Source organism: Struthio camelus, chromosome 21 (genome assembly GCF_040807025.1).
Source record: "Struthio camelus isolate bStrCam1 chromosome 21, bStrCam1.hap1, whole genome shotgun sequence".
NCBI classification, from domain to species: domain Eukaryota; kingdom Metazoa; phylum Chordata; class Aves; order Struthioniformes; family Struthionidae; genus Struthio; species Struthio camelus.
In genome coordinates, this window is record NC_090962.1 from 5,400,741 (window position 1) to 5,423,198 (window position 22,458).

General features: G+C 46.4%; 2 protein-coding genes across 16 annotated transcripts in view; both read right to left on the reverse strand.

Moving 5' to 3' along the window:
• Positions 1-1,875: 1,875 nt before the first annotated feature.
• On the reverse strand, positions 1,876-13,422 carry LOC104141891 (solute carrier family 2, facilitated glucose transporter member 5). The gene is made up of 12 exons (XM_009671479.2): positions 12,520-13,422; positions 10,837-10,935; positions 10,198-10,358; positions 9,535-9,659; positions 6,568-6,720; positions 6,356-6,481; positions 5,868-6,055; positions 5,378-5,488; positions 4,748-4,849; positions 4,271-4,346; positions 3,015-3,142; positions 1,876-2,336 (listed from the first exon to the last, which is right to left on the reverse strand). The coding sequence occupies exons 1-12, from the start codon at positions 12,574-12,576 to the stop codon at positions 2,103-2,105; spliced, it is 1,560 nt and encodes a 519-aa protein (XP_009669774.2). The 5' UTR covers positions 12,577-13,422; the 3' UTR covers positions 1,876-2,102.
• Positions 13,423-19,452: 6,030 nt separating this feature from the next.
• The window catches only part of GPR157 (G protein-coupled receptor 157), a 31,889-nt gene continuing 28,883 nt past the window's right edge, over positions 19,453-22,458 (reverse strand). For 14 of the 15 annotated variants that reach the window (XR_011135742.1, XR_011135738.1, XR_011135743.1 and 11 more), the window contains one exon: positions 19,461-20,566. The gene's annotated coding sequence lies outside the window, so the exon portion shown is untranslated. Of the gene's footprint in view, positions 20,567-22,458 lie in introns of all 15 variants that reach the window. The other variant, XR_011135746.1, reaches the window with a different exon arrangement.

Here is a 22,458-nt window from a genome sequence, read left to right on the forward strand (position 1 = left end):
AAAAGTCAACACGAGGCGGTTGAACAATCCTGCCTTGTTCCCCTCAACCAACAGAGGGCAGCAGCTCTGCACAGACATTAATTTAATTGAATTTCCCCGTGTTAAGTTATGCAATAATTAACCCTAAAAAAATTAAACCAATAAATAGTGAGAAATCCTCCAGTGTCTGCTGCACACTGTACTTTCTCCTGAGAGTCACTAATCCTCCAGCCTGAGTTTTCCCAAAACGGTTCAGCCTTCAAGTGCAGCAAGGACCACTAGACTTTTTCAAAACTTTTTTTTGGTTGTTTTTAAAGTTCGGAACAGGTCTCAGACACCTGAAAGCAGCTGGGCTCTTTCGAAAACTCCAGCTTCAAGCAACTGAAAATAAGAACGCCAGAACAGAGGCACAAACACACAATGGCCACAGAAAGAGGCCGCAGAACTGCAGTCATTGCACTGGAATCAGCCCAAATTTGACTCCAGCAACATAAGCAGTGAGGATCTTAGACCCTTCAGGACTGTGTACCTCTTGGGGGGGGAAAAAAAATGAGCTCCAGCTGTCACAGATACAGAGAAGAGATACGGGGGTTATTAAGGCATTAGGAGAGCGACTGTTGCTCTTTGTCAACTGAAATGTAAACACCAGGGAAGGAAATGAGCCCTTTCCAAAGACTGGGGTGCAGTCAAGAACAAATGGGTATAAACTGACTGTGAATAAGCCTCAGCCAGAATCCAGAGAGACTCCTAGCCCCAAGGAGAAGTCTCTGGGAGGACCTTTCCGCAACAGGCGAGGACTAAGTTTGATTTGAAGGACAGTTTGGTGAGCAGGGTGGCGGTGATACGCCTTCCCAGTTTTACTGTCCTGTGAAGCATACAAAAGGAGGACAAGAGTTGACAGGATAAACACTGCTATCAACCCATCTCACAAAGCATCTCAGCACAACCGATTCTCTCCATCGCAGAGAACAGCAAGCAGCTAAGGCATCACTCATGCTGGACCTTCAAATACATGAATGGCAGGTCCTCAGAGGAATACAGTGCACTCTGTGCCTGACCAAAACCAAGCCCAGGCACTGGCTTGCACCACCTAAGACGTGCCAGTTAGGCATCATGTTGCAACATAGGTTCCTCAGTCACAGGAGCTGAGCTGGCTGAGGACACTGTCCTACTCTTGCTGTTTCACAAACACCAGGAATGTGCAGTTTGCCATGACTGTTGCTGTGCCATGGAGCAGAGCGGCCCTGGAAGCTATTCACTACAAGAACGCTGTCAAGACACAGCTCTGACTTTGCTGGCAACTCCTGCTGTGTGAAGTTGTGATGGTGCGCTCTGCCTTGATGTCCTCTTCTCCTCCTACCACCTTGTGCTCTTCCTCCCCCTTCCCTCCACCCCACCTGACCTCTCCGTAAACAGCACATGGGCTCACTGAGCATGCACCAACTAAAATCCATCTAGTATGCAAATATGACTCGAGTCAATCATCTTACCCCATAACTAGGGGGTGGCCCAGAGCCCATTCAGCTCTCCTGCACAGCAGCTGACTGCATGGCCATGAATCTCCCCTTGAGCAGGAACGCCTCTCAAGGTTTCTCCTCGAGGTGGAGAGATTCTTTATCTGGCACAGATCCTCAGTAAGTGATTAAGAGCATGCCGAAACGTTGCAACTTTACGAAGTTACGTCTGATTGATTGTGCACATAATCCTTAGGCATAAACCGTTGACCAAGTCTGGGACTAAGACTGGATCTAGCCACACCTAGACTCCTCTGAGGAGGAGTCTGGAAAGCAAGGAGGTCCATTCTGAACCTCGTGACTCAACGGGAGGGTCTCCTTGACACTTTTATCTGATCCGGTCTTCCATGCAGTAAACAAACAGGTGAACCTTGCCGTCAACCCTTGTTAAATCACTGTTTTATTTACAATTGAACTTTGTTAAATCACTATCTTATCTCAATAAAACATATTGCTGCTTCTCCCTTATGAAGGAAGGGCATCACTCCTCACTCATCTGCAAGAGAAGTGTGCAAAGAGTCTGAAGGAAGGTCAAGATCAAGCCACATAGCTGTTCTCCTACTGAACAGATCCTGAACATGCCTGGGACAGGCCAAATGCTGGACTGGGTCACAGGTGACTGCTGAAGACTACTTTCTTCTCTGCCTGCTCCTCTGGGACAGTCTGGAAATCCTTGAGCTCTTCTTTTTCTGCCTGAATCTCCACCTTGTTTCTCTTGGCCATGATTCTGTTGATTTCCATGAAGGTTTTGTTCTTCGTCTCAGGGACGATAATGAAGACGTAAATCATAGTGGCCAGGCAGATGGCACAGAAAATGAGGAAGCTGTAGGCCTCCAGTCCAGCCTAAAAGACATGAAAGGACACAGAACGGAGGTCAGGGCAATGCAAAAGGGAGTACTCCCAATGTGCACATTACATGACATTTGGACATGCCGAACCCTGCAATAGCTACAAAAAGCCACAGCAATCTGCATGTGTTTTAAGTTGAACTGTGGGAGGTTCAGGGTGATTCTAGATTCTGTCTTTCAAGGCCACCACCACAGAGGATATTTACTGGGGCAGGGGAAAGAGGTTTATGAGGGTGAGGGTCTGTTACAAAAATACAACTAAACTTACCAGCTCCCTTCACAGAGGCTAAATCAGCAATTGCTGCAATTTACAGGTCACTACTAATAGGGATTAGTTTGAACTGGTGACCTAGAGACCAAAGACTAAAAATAGCTCCCTCAAGCATCCACCCCAACTTGGAAGACTGAATTTGCAATCTTTTCCATGCTCCTGAACTCAGAATCAAACACGTACCTGGAAAAATAATGGCTTAAAGTATCATGCAACAGACAGGTATCAGAGAAATGCCAACTAACAGCAGTTTGTCCTTAATGGATAATGCTGCATACAGGTACTGGGAACCAACGTGGGCCCTTACAGCCTTCAGGATTAAAAAGGCTCTCTGTAAGAACACATGGATGAAGATACTTATTTTGAGCCAAAGTCCCGTCTTGTCTCCTGGTCACATCTTACCTCCATATAGAGGAACACAAGCCCCACGGTGAAGTTGCACAGCCAGTGCACAGATCCACCCACCATGAATGCTGCGGGTCGGGATGACTGCAGGAACATCTCAGTGATCAACACAAAGGGAATTGGACCTGGAAGATAAATATATATCTGGAAATCCCAAAGGCAATGGCCCTGCTCCGAATCCCTGGTCGACACTGTTCACTTCCAGTGGCAGAAAAGAGTTTCTAAACTGGTATCCTTTAGAAGCACCCAATAAATCAAATAGGGCATTAGATGAAAAAAACATGGCAGCTGAATGACTTGCCTAACCTCTCACACAGTAGTCAGCCAGCAGTCAAACTCTTCACTACTATGGCTGTCTTTTAGCCATGATCTTATTTCCAGCATAACAAACTAACACAAGACTGAAACAAACACGCACTGTGCCTCCAGAGAACACTCTAGAAGAAGCAACTGAGCAAGTCATTGCTTCTCAAAAAAAAAAAGTGGATTTGAAATGTGCAAATGTTGGGAAAATGCCCCCAGCACAAACTGCCAGGCTGGGCACACTGCACTGGTGTGATCACAGACACGGACAACGTGCTCGTAAGGTTTTTGGGACAGGCCACAGTCTGGCTGGGCTGTGATTCTGCCACCAGTTGAGCCCCTCGTCAGGGCACTGGAATCAGCCTGACTGCATACATGGAAAAGGAAAGGCTGTACGTAATCCCATCTGCCAGTGAAACCTCTGTGTGAGCGTCGGAACAGCTTTGCTGCATCCAGCAAGGGTCTGGCAGGACTTTCCAAGCTAATGGTAACAGACAGCTCTACTGTCTGAGCAGCTGCAGAGTCAGGATGGAGCCCTTCCAAGATCTGCATCTATCCACACCCTTCCTTCCTGCAAAGTGAGCTATAGGACCACGCGCATAATTTGAGCTACTTTGTTTCCTATAGATGCAAGCACACAGCATCTCTGTCTAGCTGGTAGAGCTCACTGTTTGAGTACAGTTTTGTTCCAGACCTTACTGCACCCTCAGGCAAAAGTATAACTGTGCCTTTGCTGTTCCTCCTGAAAGCCTGATGCTCCCCTAGCTCCCCTGCTCATGGACACAACCCACTCACCACTGGAACACGAGCCTAGCTCATAATCATCAAGGTCCACAGGCACACAGAAGAAATTCAGTCTCCAGCCCTACAAACTATTCATCTGAAGCTCAGCATAACACTTGGCTTTACCCACCTTGCAGAGGAGACTGGACTAGACCATGTGTACTTACTGGCTCCGATAGCATGTCCAATGATGTAAACAATGACACACACTATGCTGATGTAAGACATCCACGAGAGAGCCGTCTGTGAAGAATTTAGTCACAGGTGAGAGTCAGTTCCTATCTGAAAGTCACCACACGTTCAAGGCGTTATTTGCAGTAGGATTTGAGGGCCTTCTAAAGCCAGTGTGATTCTCCATTGCCAGATATATCGACGTAGACACGCTCAGCCACTAAGATCATGGCTTAGCTGTAATCTTCGCTTCCAATAAATGGATGCGACAGGTATTATGAACGTGATAGAAGGAGTAAGCAGACAAGCAGAATCACAGCTTTTCGTGGATTTACTTTGGGTAGATATACAAGTACAGAGAGGCCACCCCCTCCAAGAGCGTAGAAGCAACTTTCAAAAATATACCAATGGCCTTATGCCTAGGAGGTCCAGAAATGCACGGATAGCATCACCTCAGCCACCCGGCTACACACCTGGAGATTGAGGGCCAGCGTTAACACTGCACAGGAGAGACAGCACAATCCAAAGCCAGCAAGGAGAAGGATTCTCCTCCCCACTGACTCCACAATGAAAACCTGGAAAGGACAGGAGAGGGTGAGAGACCAGACACTTGGGGGCAAAGCACTTTGTGTTACAGCAAACTCTGCTTATCAAGGTAGTCTTTGTTTTCCAAAAGAGTCGGTGAAATTTCCCCAGTGTGAAAGGCCTTTGCTAATAGATTGTGGGCAGGAAACCACCCAGAAACTGCAAAAGACTGGGTTTATGTCTATAGCAGAGAGGATAAGCAGCCCCTTCTTCAATACCCAGGCCAAGTGAGAACTGCACAGAAACCGTGCATGGTGACACTGGGTAGCAAGAGACTCTTTCAATATCCTATCAACCTGGAAACTAGAAAATCTAAACTTCTGAAGCCTGTCAGAAGCCAGCACCATCAGATTAATCACTTCAGCTAACGTAGCTGCCTGCCAGCAAGGGACCCTGCAGCACGTATATTGGGCAAAGCAGCTCACAGTGTGCTTAAGTAATATAACCTATTGTAAACATAGAGAGCAACAGGGGAAATCAGATGAGTTAGAACTCCAAGAGCCCCAGCAGAAACTCACAGCAAGGAAAGTCATGACGACGTTGACGGCACCTATCGAGACAGTGACGTATTGAACGTTATTTTTGTCCACGCCTGCTGACAAGAAGATTCTGTCTGCGTAGTAGAAGACCTGTAGCAAAACCACAGCTGTGTTTATACTTGGCCAAAGGCAGACCATGGGAATACCATGTTTGGCTGCTTTTACATCGTGGAACTGGCACATAGAAACCAGAGAACTGGATACTTCCGCTTCTGAGGACTGTGGTGTTTGGATCCAGGCACAAGCACCTTACTGCAAAATGCCCAAACTACGCTTAGCGGGACAGCTTGATTCCAGACCCACTACATGTGACACAGAACCAGTATCCCTGATGAGGTGCAGGTTGCATTTGCGTCCTAGGTTCTAGCTCCTGAGTCAGCACTCCCCCACCTCACCCACTCCGAAATTCTACCACTTCATTTGTCGCCCCGCTGGCCTTTCCCACATGCGTTAACCCATTCCCACTCACCGCATTAATCCCAGAGAGCTGCTGACCCATCATCATGACAACGATGGAGATGAGCTGCCATCGCAAGCCTCTGAAGGTGCACAGGCTGAGCACAGAGAACCGCCCTTCTTCCTTTTCCGACCGGTCTTCCTCACGCATTTCTTCTATCTCATCATCCACATCGTCCCAGCCTCTCAACTTCTGCAGAGCTGGTTGGGAGAGACAAGGCAAGTCATGAACTCCTGAGGGCAAACTAGGAGACCCCAGAGAGCAGCAGCTCTACAGTGAGTTCTGCTGCTTCAAAATAGGATGGAAGAAGACGTAAGTCATGGGCAGCAGTGCTTCTAGGATGGGAAGTCAGGGATTCATGTAAGCCAAGAAAGGAACAATATGCCAGGACACTTGTCTGCCAGCAACAGGCCAGTGAAGAATTTCACGCACATCAATTATGTCCCACAGTCAGATCTATCCCATTTCACCTCCCCTTCCACTAAAGGATGCTGCTGTACCTTGCCGTGCTTGCTCTTCATTGCCCTTTTGTATGAGCAGGTATCGGGGACTCTCAGGGAAAAAGGGCAATATAAGGAGCTGAATTAATGATGGGATCCCAGTGAGCCCCAGCAGCACTGTCCAGCCTGCAACAAATAAGGTAAGATGATGACTGGGAGACGTATTCCCCCAATGGACCCAGCAGAAAAACTCCCTAGAGCCAGGGCTTTACCTTCAGCATTCCCAAGGATGCTGTTAAGACCAAGGACCTGAGCGACAAGGATTCCAACGGTGATAAAGAGCTGGGGTATTATCCCGATAGCACCTCTCAGATTTTTGGGGGATATTTCTCCCAGGAACATGGGAACCACGTTGGAGGCCAGGCCTAGTAGTTGGAGAAAGATGTTAGTCATGCAGCTACCTGATGTCGGCATACTCACCCCATCTTCAGCAAGATGCTTTTTTCCATGTGAGACCAAAGTAACCATGGTGGACCACAGGAACACGTGGGAGCCTCACACACAAACCTTTCTGCTCTGGCTGAAGAACTAATGCCATCCAATGACTGCTTTGGCCAGTGAAGAAGCTTATGTTTTACGGAATTTATAGAATTTGGGACAAAAAAAACCATGTGGCATTGATTCAGCCAGCAGGTGGAAAAGTAAGAAATTTATCGCTGCAGCTGGTGCCCTCAGAAAGGCCAAGGAACCTGGCTTTCTCTGGGAGCCATGAAAAAGAAGTTTGTGCCGCTATCCACCTTAGAGCCAAGTAGCCCGTAGAGAAGTGATGCTGTCCTTTTCCAAGGTTTTTAATATTACATGCACAGATATCCTTAAACTAAGTCACAGAGGTGCCCTCAGTCTTAGTTGCAGAGGTGTTCCTATGCTAGAATTCAAGTCAAGGAGCCTGTATTCCTCCATCCATTTCAGTCGAAATACAGCTGGAAACTAACCACGTTTGCATGGCGGGCCTTGGGAGCGCGACCTGCTTACGGCTGAAGTCCAGAAGATTGCTTATGATTATCCACATTCCAGTTGTCACCACTTAGGTGAACACTCTCCTGAAGACCACAGTTGCTACATACGCAGCTTTCAATAAAAAGCTGGACCTGAGTAATGCGTTTAGCCCACTCTATTTGGGTCCCTTCTTCTGGTGTCTTGAGGATCCTGCCCCGTTAGCTGCTCAGCAGCAAAGCATATTTTTAGGAGTCCAAGCAGGCTGACAGGAGTCTGTCTTCCCTACAGAGCTGGCAGATGATTTGAGGGCTCTCACAGCCATCATCACCTTCCTGCCAGTGGCCTTCTCCCAGCAGGGGGTGCCAAGTACAACACAAGCCAGGCAGAACAAAGTTATGTGCTACTTCAGGTCTGGAATCAGTCGAAGGGTTAGGGAGGAACTTCTACTTCCTCTGAAACAAGACGAAACAAGCTGATGCGAGGGCAGAGGGATGGGACTCCTCCCTTGCTTTAAAAAAAAAATTCACTGCTCCATTGCTCTACAACATTTTACAGAGAGTATTCCCCGTTTGAGATTTCTCTTACGGGTCGCATGCTAGAGGAGGTGTTTCTACTGCTCACAGCACACTGAAGACACTGGTTATTGTGAGGAACAGAGTATCGTTATCTGCAGTAACCCTAGAGAAAGCCAGCTCCCACGCTCACACTGGAGACCTTGGCAAGCAAAACCCAAACTCTTGTAGTCATATAATCACATGAGACTTGCTTTAAATTTCCAACAAAGTTCCTAGCCTTCAGGAGCTTGGGGTTATAACGGAGACACAGCTATTATCTGAAGGCCAAAAGGCAGGGGAAAGTTATTAAAGCAGCTGGAAAACATTATAAAAATCAGTCTCAGGAGGTATAGGGATTTAAGTTGGCACTACAACCAGCCTTTTAATTGCCCTAATAAGAGTATGCTAGCAGGCTACCACATTCAAGATAACAATAGCTTTCTGACTGTTAAGACCGATGCTGGACAACCCCGGTAGCAGAGCAGTCCTGCACACAGCAGGGCTCTCAGCACTGCTCCCGCCACCAGAGCTGCCCTGGTGCGAGGAAAAAGCAGAACTTGCACCCTAGCAGAGCCTAAAGCGGGCAGACCGGGCATGTGGGTCAGTAGCTTCCTTCCCTGGTATGAAGCCCACGGCGCAAGCCGGGTCAAAGCTATCAAGTGCAAGTCAGGACAGCCAGCCCAGCTCCTTCCCTCGGTGTTATAAATAACTGAAAAGGATCACACGTGCAACACAGTTATGAGTATTTACTCAGAGAGCCAATGCTAAGAGCAGCTGCCAAGCCTGGGAGAGTAAAAATTCCAAGCAAAACCATGGGACTAGATACATTTCCTGCCTTATTTTACTCATTTCAATTGGTGCATACTACAAAGGTGTTTCCCCGTGCAGTTTCCTGTTTTCTCATTTTATCTTTATAGGACATCCCAACTTGCTAATAAACCATGGGGCACATCACTCTCACTAGCGCAAGGCCGGTGAATTGAGCCTAAACGCTGTTAGGATCTTTATCTATGTAGCTCTCTGCAGGCAATCAAACACAGTTCTGTACCTGGCCCCAGTCCATTTTGGGCTGCTGTTTATTCCATGTTACGATAGCTCTAATACAGCCATTGCCACCAATCACAGCACCAAATGACTCAAATGCACCCTTCTCCCCGGCCTTCACTAGCCCTGCAGTAAATCCAAAGGCCCTAAACCCTACCCTGTCACTTTTAACATTTCTTTTCTGCCGCAGGAAGAACACTCGGCTCCCGGAAGGGATTACTGTATCTGGCATTGTCTCCAATGACTTCAGCTTGGAAGGATTATTCTGTTTTTGATTAGCGTAAAAAAAAAAAAAGCCAGGCTATCAACTTCGTGATGCCTGGGAAAACAGATTACCATCAGCAGGTTTCCTGACTGATGGAGCTCCAGGGCCTAGGAGGTGTTATTTATTGCTTAGGATAGCTGCATCCACAAACACGTCTCCTCCCCACACCTTGGACTCCAACTCGCTGCCATTGTCTACCAGAGATCTCTGATAGTCTGCAACATGCAGAGGACAATTGTTATTCAAAAGCAAGTACCGAACTGTTATGCAGATGCGTGGCTAAAATATGCTGCCTGTATAACCTCCTGTTGTGAAAAAACCCTTTTACATAACGAAGAATATCCTATTGCTTTCCCCTCACCACCCAGCCTCTCACTTACCAGCATATATTCCCATGATAACACGTGAAAGGATGATTACTTCAAAGGTTTTTGCTACCTCTGAGGTTCCCATAAGGATTGCAGCAACAATGGAGAAGAGGTTATTTATCAGCAAGGTGCCCTTTCTGCAAAGCAATAAGGAGAGATAGGTTCAGTTTTTATTTTCTAAGGCCCCAATCGCAGATAGACCCCCTCTGCGCTATGCCGTCCAAATTTCAAAGGAATCACCATTCCAAACAATGAGTTAAGGAGAAAATGGTGATTACCCCATTTACCTCATAGGGAACTAAGGCTTCAGGAAAGTACTGAAGTTACTCAGGGAACCTGAGCAGCAGAGGCAGAGCCCGAACTCAGATCCCAGCCCAGGACTTTCACTGTTCGTGCCCACAGTTGCTGTCCACCTGGCAATCCATGTCCAGCATACAGCCTAGCCTTGACCGTACTGAAAGCAGGCCAATTCTTCTGCACGCGGGAGACGACGTGTATTCCCGAGTCTGGCGCTAATCATCTGTCTTTAAAGCGCACAGACATTACAAGCATGGTGGCGGTATGACACAGTCATGCTCGTGACAGGCTTGGGGGAGCTGGAGTGACCTGAGGGACGATCCCTATCTGAATCCCGAAAACTGCGGGTGGAACGCGTTCGGCACCTCCGTCACTTACCGACCACACCTGTTAACCAGAGGTGCCACCACGAGCGACCCAAAGAAACCTCCCAGCGGGAACATAGACACAGTGAGAGACCAGAGCAGCGTCTGGAAGGCACCGTCCATAGGTTCTCCATTCCTCTCCAGGTACGTTTGGTTGTAGAAGGCTTGCATGTACTGGGAACGAGATACAGAGCACGCTCAGCAGTAAGCGCAAGTTTTCATGCTGTAAAAGCTAATTAACAACAAGTGCCATAAAGCTTTAGACAAATATCTTCATGAAAACAGGAGAGCTGAGCTGGAAAAAAAAAAAAAAATCAACGCAAGAAAGGGGTAGAGAAGCCTGGGCTAGACAGCAGGTGTTTACAAGTTATCTGGCCTTTTTGGATTTTCCTGGTTTCCAGGAGGGAAGATGCTCCTCACGCCCGGTCTCTGCTGGGCACAAAGTGCAAGCAGGAGTGCTATATGCCTTAACACAAACACTTACTTTCCTTTCCAGGGGGATGAAGTCTCACCATGTATCTAGCGATTACAAAGCACAGGGAAGCGTAAGCATCTGTCCACAAGCCCATCCACAACCTACTGTTACTCTCCTGCCTTGTTTTCATCTGTAAACCCGCTCTCAGGTCACCGTCTGCTCCGCAGTCCAACCTACCGGGGCTGGAGAATTGATCACAGAGACGTTGTAGCCGTACTGGAAAGATGATCCAAAGGCAGATATCAGCGTTACCATTGCGAGCAAAAGTGTCATTTTCTGCCAGGGAAAAATAAAACAAAAAGCACCTTAGAAGAAAATTTGGCTTTTAGGCATAAATGGCATTCAATAAGAAGAAAGAAAGAAAGATAAAGACTTGTCTTCCATATTTTTGGCTTCATGTTACTGTACAAAAAAGCCCAATGAGTTGTTTTCATAACAACTCGTTTTGTTCTGCTTGATTTGCATATAATCATTACAGTAATTCAATCTGCTCTTTCCTGGTCATTTGGATGACGAATCATTTTTAAGTGATCATGTTTAAAGCACCACCCTGCAGGGAAAAATTTATGTAATTATTCCTTTTCCAAAGCGTAAATTAGTTAGTGAAATAAAACAAGATGCTGGCACAGGAAGGTTTTTAAAAGGAGAGATTTTGCATGCAACGGCAAAATCCCTTTCCTGCCCGCTTCTACTTTCACAAGTTGGGTTGCTCTTGCTCCCAATATTTCATGGGCCTAATTTACGGGCCCCCAAATTTATGGGTTTGTGGGCCTAATCCAGTTGCCATTGAAGCAAATTAGAATCTCTCCATGTAGTTCAGCGAGGGCTTGGTTGCCGAGTTTCAGAGCAGCGCTCTGCAGTTAAACGGAAGGGTGACATTGCCATCTGGCACAGGATCAAACACCAGCCATGTTTGTAGGTACACAGTCCTCAGTCACAAGCTACTGGCTTTCTGCAACAATTCAGCTGCTATTCAGTTGTCAGGCAGGAATTAGCCCTGCTTTGTTGAGTGAGCTGCTTTTTATAGCACACTCACGTATCACGTTGCTGCTACAGCAATAAAGTCATTTTTCATTCAGAAGCATACTGTTTTCTGTCACCGTCATTAGCCTTAATGTCTCCAAGGTCTTATGGCCCACACAGAGCATCCATCATGTCTTTAACTGAAGATTTGTCTGAATAGCTGCCGGGACACTTGACATTCCTTATACACTTCAGAAGCTTTAACAACTCACCTGCAGAGATCTGCAGAGTTTAAGGAGATGAAAATGCAAGTCAGTCTCAGAGCAAGGATCAGCAGGGAGCTGAGGCTCCAAGCTATATTTAGTACTAAACTGTTGACATCCTTGCATCGGTGATGAAAGGCAGGCTGCCTTATTATCATTAAAGAAATCCTACCCAATCCCCAGAGCTCAGAAGAGCCGCTGGCACTAAGTATTCACATGCAGCGCTTTCAGAAACAGCTCCGACATACACGAGCGCTGCATTGTGCAAGAGTCCACAGAAACGCAACTGTGAAAGGCAGTCTCCATACAGAAGCACCTGCAGCCTAAAACTGATGAGAAAGTAGGAAAGAAAGCACACAGAAGGGGAAAAATCACACAGAAGTCGCATGGTAGACCAGCCACAGACAGAGAGAATGAAGCCCTCCTGACTCAATGCAATGCTACTGGGCAGACAAACATAAATTCGGTCCAAGAACATACACATTTCTGCTCTGCCTGTGAGATCATAGGAGATATATTAGCTCAAAAAAAAAAAAAAAACCACAAAGTGATCTTCTACAAGTACCTGTTAATTAGCCTGCTCTGGATCTCTGCAGGAAACAGAAGTTGGAAGTACAGCACCTGGCATACTTACCCCCTTCGGACCTTCATCAGTGTCAGAGCTCTCCCCTTTATCCCTTTTCAGCTTCATTTTGGTATTTGAGTCACAGATGCTGAGTACAGGCTTTTATAGTCAAAACATACTACACAGGGAATGGAAACTCCCTACATAGACAGAAAATCCACCCAGTGACTTCTGAGGAAGCATCCAATCAATGACAAGCTCTACCGGCCAAAGTCAAGTAGTTCGTCATCCGATCAATAAGCTCTACTGGCTGAAGTAGTTTGTCATCCACTCATCTTCCAATGCTGCATGTTTCTCTTGCGTCTCTTTCTTCTCCTTGGTCAAACGTGCTTTTGCCAGATCCGGAACAGAGGTGTTACTTAACTAGAGGGGCAACAGGCTCATCTGTCCAAGAGGAAGGGGCAAACAATCACAGAAGCTGCTGGATGAGCTGTGCACACGCAGGTAGGACGGGTCTACAGCAGTAGAGTTTCTGCTCCTTCATGCTGCAGCTGTTACGCAGCCGTGGACGTCTGCCGCCGGAGAGGCAGCCTGGCAACCGCTCGAGTCTGCCGACCACCGAATTCCAGGGAGAATGGGGCGTTCTGCGGAGAGAACGCGGCCCAGCCTGGCAGAGAGGTTTTTTGCCATGGGCCATAGACTGCATTAATCCTCTTGCAGCCACAAACTACATCTCTGCCCCCGGTCTGGAATGCTGCTCACTGTCCTGCCCAGCACAGATCAACTTGCTCAAGGCATTTCTGCACGTCGCAGACAACAGGTTCATCTCTTCTGGCTCATGTTTTGCTAGCACACAGAAAACATTGTTTTTATACCTAAGCATATACTCTTTTTCCTCTACATGCAAGGTGCACCACACGCATGCAAGGGCTGAGCATTAACCCCCTTCTGCACTGCAAGACTGCTTTGAATAGAGCAGGACTTGAATAATAGTTAACTAAGGTTCCCAGAGTTTATCAAAGAAATGCAAAGTTCAGAGATACTTTCAAGAGCTGGAGTAACTGGAACCAAACCATGTTATTATTGGTCTGGCTGTCTGTAACATCCAGCATAAAAAAAAAAGTGTCACTTGAGCCACAGGAGTTGGTCATGCATCTTGCATGCGTTCCCCAAATGGTTGCACTCTCCCTTCCTCCAAGGGAAAGCATTAAGTATGGGACTTGTACTTAGCTTCCCCGCACCCTTTCCTTGAACACCTTATTGCACCTATTAGCAATTTCTCTGGAAATATATTCTGCAGATCAAACACTGCTATTCTATTTTGCATGTTTTTTGAACTGCTGCTAGTTTTTGTTTTTTCCATGCTTTTTTTCCCCCTAGAGGATCCTGTTTTAAGATCCCCTTGTTACTACTCACTCTAGAACTCTACTCAATTGATCTAAGTCATGACCTCAAGGAAAGTAATGCAGTAAAAGCTAAACACCCAAGAACTAAGTGCTTGCACAAACAGGACCACCTAACACGTTTAGTACGGATTATCCTTTAATATTGATAGTTGAAATTCAGTAAGGGCAATCCAATCTATAAATCACAATACAAATAGCATAAAAAAAGATCATTGATAATCTTGCAACTTTTGACAGTGTTAGCAAACATTCTGGTAACTAATCCACAGCGAGGATAATAAAGTATTATAGCTAGTACCATTAGGCTTAGCCAGAGTTGTTATTGCCTCAGCTCATTAAGCAGAGAACAAGATAAAACATTGAAGAATCCCACATTAAAGCCTGTGCTTGTGATCAAAGCGGATATGAGAGGACAGCATGCAGCGTTATCACCTGCATTACCCTAATAACGAAGGAGGCCACTGGGAGAACCTGTGCACCAGCAGGTCCTGAAGGGCTCGTGCACAGCAGCTGTTTCTGCAGTTACACCTAACTCTGCGGACACCATGTGGATGTACCGCCCTTGCTCGAGCCCAAACCTTGTGTCTTTGGGGAACTCCATATCCGGCAAGGCCTTCAGGGCAGTGCCCTTCGCAGCAAGGGATAAGTAACAACCCATGGGTAAGCACTGCTGTCAGGAACCTTCCCTTTTACACAAACCTTGACTGATTTCAGGTGCAAGCCCATGTAATCATTACAAAAGGAAGGATCAACTCATTACCATTTAATAGTACCAGAAATAGTGCTGGCTGCTATTTAGATGTTTTCACCAGGGCAAGAGAAACCGAAGGAAGTGAAACCTTCCCCCCCCCCCCCAGACACTTCTTTCAGAAGAGCTTGTTTTAAAAGAAGAGAGAAATCAGAGCAGAAGGTGCTGCTGGTCAAAAGACGACCAGATGATCAGATGATGCTGGCTTGACTCGCTTGTTTTTATAGGGTCACTTATACAGTTACTTGCTATAGCTACTTACGTGAATGTAACGGTGCTGTTGGCAGTAGGAGGTGATCTAGGTAACCATTAACAGGAGAGGATGGACTAACTAGGTGTCAGCTCATATATGCAGTTCATACTGTAAGTAAAATCTGGACAACCCTGTCACAAAAAATTTCAGCAAGAGATCTTGCCATAAAAATGGGAAAACAGAAACCTGCCACTTCCAGGGTATTGAAGGTTAGGCCCTAGACTTCTTGTCATTTATCTTTTATCGAGTTTGTTATAAATTAAGGTCCTCACAGACAGCATGTGCTAGGACATCTTGACAACTCACAGCAGGAGTCACGTAAGCCACTTGTGGAAGTCAGTAGTTTTCTTGAAGAAACTGTTCTCAGTGGATCCCATCGAGAACACTCCTACGTTACTACTGCTTTCATAGTCCTGCCTATCACTTGGTCTTAACTGAAGAGATGCAAACGAGAACAACTTGTTTCACCAGTAGCTCTCGTGTTTCTCAACCTTCCTCGGTATTCCCATCCATGAGGGGAACGCAGCTACGTGCCATTGTAGCTAACGCGATTCTTCCCATGCTGCCTTTGAACATTGTTCAAAGCACTCCAAGACTGATGGCACAGGTCGTGGCCCACTCAGCACTCAGTATAGCTCTCACTGCCCAAGATCTCTGGTCAGAAGACAGAAAGTGCTTCTTAAGCAAGCCATTCTGCCCCAGGGCTGGGGAAGTAGCACGAACAAACTTGTTCCACAAAATAAATTCTTGCCCTTTAAAGACGCAGTGTCACTCTTCTGGGAGCTCTTGGCAGAACAAGATCTGCTCTGATACTTGGTAACTGTACAAAAAGAGCATTTTCCATCATAGTGAAAGGATCTTTAAACTCCTTCCCTAAGCTTGCAGTAGTAATCTTGACACATATGGAAAAACAAACAGGACATGGACATTTGCCATCAGAAGTCCTTCATCAGAGAGCAAATATTTGCTTATGACAGCAGAACACTTTGAATATTTGCCAATCACAGCAAGAATCTGGTAACAACCTCCATAAAGTAGTAATTGGCACCTGGGTGATCTCAGAGAGAACAGTGAAGGGAAGCTTCTCCTTGGACTTTCACAGCAATTGCTGGGGTGTAATTGTTGCCTGTCCCAACAGCTCAGCTCCTGTTGGACTTGGGCTGAGAAGATAAGAGCCAGTAACTAGTAAAGACAGTCAAGAACCAAAAGGGGCACATCCACACAGGCAGTTCAGTACTGCTTACATACTACAGGCAGTGAGAAATACCTCTGGAGCACCAGGGAAAGCTTGTTTTTCCCATGGATTTAAAAGTCTTCTCGCTCATATTTTGAAAAGTCTGTGCTGGGGACTCCTCCTTCCTGGGTTCCTGCAATATGTGGCTCGAGAAGGGGCCCCTCTTCCTTAGAGCAGTTAGACGTCATCACATAGCACATACCAAACACCATCTTTATAGCTTCCAAGTTCATAGTTGGGAGTTTAATTCATTTTGTACTTAGCTTAGACCTCCTCTCCAGCACAGTGCCTGCAGAGATGTTTGCAAAAAGAGGTGTTTTACAGGCACATTTCTCCTCTCAGCTACTATACAGACTGAAGTATAAAAGCTCCTTACAGCTGCTCTTCATCCCAACAGGGTGCATTTGCCTGAAGATATTTACTCAGCGATTCATCTTTTCTCCTCGGCACTTGTCCACCACACAGGAAGAGTTCCCATGCATGGGGGCAGGGAACTATTTGCACCTAGCTCAACTGCCCACGCTCGCAAAGCTGTATCCCAAGAAATTGATTTCCTTGACAGGAGGAAAAGATAATTCAGAGACGAGGCTTAGAGTTTCCAGGAGAGTGAATCTGCTGGAAGAAGCAGCAGTTGAGAACATTAGTAATAAGCAATGGAGAAAGGGTGGTTAGATTAAGGAGCTGGCAGTCAGCCACTCTGCAGCATGCTCATGACAACACCTGCAGTAAGGAAATTGTTAGTAGAAGAGATCTCCACAGCACGTGTTCAAAACATGCTAACATTAGGAACCTTTTCATCTTAAGAGAAAGCTAAATAAAATTTCATCTTGTGCTATCCTCTACCCCTTCAATTTGGGAAGGAACTGTGCGTTTATTGAAGGCTCAATTCAATATCTTATGCAGTCCTGAGCTACAGTTGAAGCCTCAAGGTGAGACCATAGTTCAGGTAATAAATAATTTGCCTGCAAACAAGTCATATACAGATAGTGCCTTATTAGCTGCAAAAACAGTTTTCGGCCAACCAAGCAAGAGACAGACATGTCAATCTTAACCTCTAGGAAGAGGACGGTGTGTTGTGGATAAAGCGAGCACACTTTGCAGGTAAATAGTAGCAGGCAAGAGGCCCTGGAACTACGAGGTAAATGAGGCCCTATTTTGCCAGACAGTGCGGGGTGAAATCTCACCAACCTTCTTCCTTTTCCATAGCTATCCTCAAAGACCATCTCACAAGAGCCTCAGCCACTCACACATATCCCCAAAATAAATGCAACGGAGCAGATTGAGATCTGTAAGCTTACCATATCACGCTCGGATAAGCTGGTCTGGGAACTGTCTGGTCCTGTCTCCACTGACATGCTTGTGTGATCCAGCAGATGTTTCAGTAAGAGTGTGGGAATGCTTGAACATTAAAGCTCTCTGCACTTTGTTCAGCAGCACCGCCTGACTGTCCGAAATACCCACGCTGTTCTCTCGGACCCTGGTAGGCTCATTTTTCTATTCAGGATAGAAAAACTGGCTGTGCCAGCTAAGACCTGCTTTTAGACAGCTCATGCTACTCTGCATCGATTTCTGCAGTTCCCTAGGGGGTTGCATGGACTTAAAGAAAAACGAAATTCAGCACAACGCAACAGACGTTCATGCATCTTCCGAGCAGCAGAAGTAACTGGTATCACGCAACCATAAGTCTTCCAAACATCAGGTTTGGCAACTCTAGTCTGATCACCTGGAACTGTTCTTCCTGCTGAGGGGAGAAGATGGGAGTGGCAAGAGCAGAAAGTTTTCCAAGAAGATGCTCCTCTGCTTTAGCAACAAGACAATTCATCCCCTTCTTCTAAATAGATGCTTTGTTAAAGCCACGGCTTCCATGTTTCACAAACAGGTATTGCCCAAATCGTCCTGAACTTCAGAACTCTCTGGTTCACTCCTAGAGTCAGAGATCAGAGGGGAACAGACAGAGAGAGAGAGAGAGGAGGAAAAAAAAGGGATTTTGCAATGACTAGATCAGTATCAGCAGATGCACATATAAGTGAGGGGTTAATTTACCAAATTTTAACACCTGTGGGCAAGCACATTCCAGCCCTTTGCTCCCCTCAATCCAGAGCTCGCTCACTCTTATTCTTTCCAATTTGTCCCCGCATCCCACTCCTGCCTCCTCCACATAGCTCACCCTGCTCCATTCAGGGTTTTCATTGCAGCTTTTTTTTTTTTTTTTTTGCCTAACCAGTCTCAAAACCTGTGCAGGAACTTTTTGTCCTCCTTTTCCAACCATTCCAAGTCCTCCCTCATCTTTCTTGCCTGGTTTCCTTCCAGTTCCCATTACTTAAGGAGCCTCTTTGCAGCCCTATTTTTTTTTCTTTCTTCCCCTCCCCAGGCTCCACTATCATAGTCTATAATAGGCAGCTGTCACCCTCCCCACACATCCAGCTCTTTCCCTCTTGGTATACTCAAAGTCTTTCTCTGAACTTCAAAGACCCCAAGGGAGCTGCAGAAGAACAGCACACCCAGCCCTTCCTTCTGACATCAACTCCTAGACCACGGATAGGAGCACGCTGAGCATCTGAGCTCCAAGGCACACGGGCACGTTCAGGAATGGCAACGTTTAGGATAGCAAAACGGAAAGCCAGCCCTTAATGTGCAAACTAACTTTTTCTTCAAAGGTTTGTAATGCAGCCAGAAGGCAGAGCGCTGACACAAAACACACACGGCAAGTGCCCCTGCCAGAGCAGCCAAAGCACTACGAGGAGACATCAATCACTTCTAACGCTGCAGAACAAACATTTCCTTCTGCCTGTTCTTCCACAGCATGTGGACTCCTTTCCTCTCTTGCCAGCAGAGAACATTTTCAGGTGAACCTTTTAAATTCGGGGCACAGTTATAAACCACAGAAAAGCAGCTTCCCATCTGGGATATCTCTGTGTAACCCTAGTAACAGCCACTGTTGCTCAATCAGTTGTGAACAGAGCCAAGGTCCAGCACCGCTTATTGCGCCAGGGCTCTCGACTGCTTCCAGCTGTTGGAAACGGCTGGCAAAATGTTAATCTATTTTGGGTAAAGTTCATTCACAGGCTGGAATCACATGGCAACTTGGGAAGCGTCACTCAACTGTTAGCCTGCCCAAAGGCAAGGTTACCTGCCTCAGGGTTTTCCCCACCCCCCAAAATACACATATTTTCCCTTCTTGGACAAGTCCTGGGAAGCCACCAGCTCTCTCCAACATAATTCCTACCTGTCTTACAACCTGACCTCATCTGGAGAAAGTGCAATTTGTAAACTCATGATTACACGTTTGTTATCTCATGCATTTGAGAGCACCGTCCGTAAGGCGAACTGAGGCTAAGGGAAACAAGACCCACACTCATTTCTCACAGCTCTTTTCAGTTCATAGCAACAGGCCAGTGGGAATCAAGTATAATACATACAGGTGAACAGGTTGCTCAAACTGATGAAAGGTTTACATTTTTATACAAAAAATTAGGAAGAGAAAGTCATCTAAAAATAGATACAGAAGATTTGCCTTCCTGTGCATGCCTTCAGAAGTCAGTCTTTTTTTCCTCCCCCATTATAGACACACAAGAAGCCTGAAGATCTTGCAACGGTCTCTGATCCCAGCTCTTCAAGGTGCTGACAGGCCCATCCCAACACACTTGAAGAACAACAGCTCAGTAAAGAAACAAAGCTTTATTTTGTCAAAGTCTGAGAAAATATTTAAAAACAACTAGAGTGAGGAGCTGTAAACAGGGTATATTAGTATCTCCAAACAGCAAACCAATAAAAACATCCCCTCCCCAGGTCCAACCAGACCCCACAGTCTGCTTTGGCAAAGGACACCTGACACTCAGAGCACGTGCCAAGCACCACCTTGCTGTTGGCAAGGGCTGTCCTGGTACACCTAAATATCCTTCAGCACCAAGAGTCCAGAGTTCAGATTATCCCAGGAAACAATAAGCATGCTGCCACCACAAACACTGACGATGAGGACCTTCAACCACCGAGGAGGAGCAGCAAAACATCAAGGTGAATCGTCCATCCCCACCAGGAAACATGTTTGCAGACTACCGTCCACATTCAAGTGAAGAACAGGAGCCAGTCCAGAGCTCCCTGGAAGATTTCATGCACCAGGACTCAAATGCATGTCCAGGACAGTCCTGTTCAGCAGCTGCTAAATTTTTCCTATCACCACGGTATTTGCTCTCCCCAGAGCTCACAAGAACACCTCATCGAACAGAAAAGCAAAACCCCAAACAATTTCTAAGGTTTATGGTGGAGACAGAGAGAAGGAGAGGGAAGAAAACCAGGAAGTTGGAGCGTCACCAAACAGTATCTTCCAGAAGATCCCGAGTGAAGATCAAGACGGCAGCAGCTGGGATCTGAATGCCAGGGAGGCGCGGGGACCCCTTCTGCTTGCTCACTCACTCCAGCAGGGCTCTTCTGCCGGGCTCTAGCTCCCTCTGTGGGACTCCAGGACGATCCTGCACCTGCTCAAAACAAAACGCGTTCAAACCTGAAAGGCCAAGCAGTTTGCACACCAGCTTGGACCCTTCCTCTCCCAGCCAACCGCATTATCCCACCCCTGTTTATACGTAGGCTGCGACCAGCTTCAGTGTTAAGCATTAAAGAACTTCTAGGATCCTCTCTGTTGGCCGTTTTCCTTTCTCCTCTGGCCTTGCCTACATCAAGATTTCCATAATCGGAGATTTTCTAGTTGCATCAGCACAGGTGCTATTGCCAGTATCTGGCCTTTACAAACCAGCTTGCTTCCCCGAAGCCCTGGAGAGCAGAATGTAACGCTGTTGAGCTGCACATTCCTCCAAAAGCATTTCTCAGATCTCTGCTGTTACGAAAAAAGGGGAATTGAAAACAAGGGGTTTTTATTTGTTTCTTTTTTTTTTTTTTTTAAAAATACAGAATTACCAAATTGGTGACCACTTAACAACTTCTCTTCAGGCCTGGCTCTAAAGAGCTGAACAAAGCATGGTTTTACTTATCTTAATTTTAAGATTTACCACCCAGCTTTTCTACAAGAAAAGGTTTTAACACAGCTCCTCTTTCCAGGCGACACAGGATTAACATGAGGTTGAGCTACCAGTGTTGCTATGCAGCTGTCTGAAGTTTAAAAACCCTTTTTAAGGGGAAAAGCTTCCCGAAGTCATCTGTGCCAGAGATAAAAGATGCTTGCACCTACTGTTCAAAGGCTCTTGGTATGCTAAAGAGCCAAGCCCCTCTCCAGCCCCCTGAAATGGGCTAACGAATTTTTGAGGACTCCACCTTCCCACATTTACAGTCCTCTGTGTATAAGGGGACTTAAATATACTAATACCATAATAAAGTTAATTCCAAGTCTTCACTGAAGGAAGTAAGAGAACACGCCTTTGCCCAGTCCCATGAGATCACTACATCATCCAGCTGTTTCACGTATTGTTAATTTTAGTCACACTAATAAGAGAGCAGGTTTTGTTCAATAAGGTTTTGAACAGCTGGGTGCTTGGAGCAGTGGGAGTCTAGCAGCTGTCCCCTCTCCCCAGGCCTCCTGTTCTCCCCGTGAGGCTCCTGTTCTTTTAGCAAAAGCTAGTTATACAATTAAAGAATTGTCAACCGGTTAAAAAAAAGTTCTCTTTGTTTTTTCAGGCTTTGTGGTCAGGGAGGACAAGAAGCTACTCTGGGTTATCATCTCCTTGGGCTGCACACTGGTACTGAAGAGAGCGCTACCAATATCTGCTCCACAGGCAGAAGCCTGCACAGCACCGCAAACCCAAGCGGTCCTGAATGGATCAACTCTTGACGCCCCCGCGTGTCATGTTTTGTAATTGTTATTCATGAGGTCAAGCCCAAAGAAACGAGGTGCATAAACAAGTAGAACAAGGCAAAGACATCATACAGTGTTTGATGTCATATCCAAAACCTTGAAAAGCTGCTGTTAAGCTTTGTTCCTACAGCTTTTCTACATAAGCTTAGATGAGTCATCTACTCTTCATTTCCTTTCTATGACAAGCGGCAGCAGGGATTGCACTACCTTATGAGGAATACTTGGGGCACTAAATATATCTGGAATAGGAAGTACAGAAGAAAAATAAAGTACCATGCACACATACACTATGTGGAACCACCAGTTCCTCCTCTTCAGTTCTCCCTGGGTGCTACCTAGCACTCTAAGCAACCGCACATCTAAAGACTGGAGAATGACTTCTCTAGCGTCCCGTCCTTGTGGGCCAGACAACACGGCAGTCTATTTCCTCGTTTTACAGACGAGAGTAAGAGACGCTACCCCCAGCTCGCAGGAAAGGTGTTGGATCAGTCCTAAAGGAGCCCCACAGGGCGCAGCTGCTGTAGAGTCCAACAGACAATCCTCAGCAGAGCGGCAGCAGCAACC

Excerpts from the sequence above, each read along its gene's own strand:
- LOC104141891 (XM_009671479.2), bottom strand. The coding sequence starts at position 12,576 with ATGAAGCTGAAAAGGGATAAAGGGGAGAGCTCTGACACTGATGAAGGT. Across the intron at positions 9,660-10,197 it reads CTGGTTAACAGGTGTGGTCG|AAAGGGCACCTTGCTGATAA; the intron begins GTAAGTGACGGA and ends ATTGCTTTGCAG. Across the intron at positions 4,850-5,377 it reads TCGTCATGACTTTCCTTGCT|GTTTTCATTGTGGAGTCAGT; the intron begins GTGAGTTTCTGC and ends TGTCCTTTCCAG.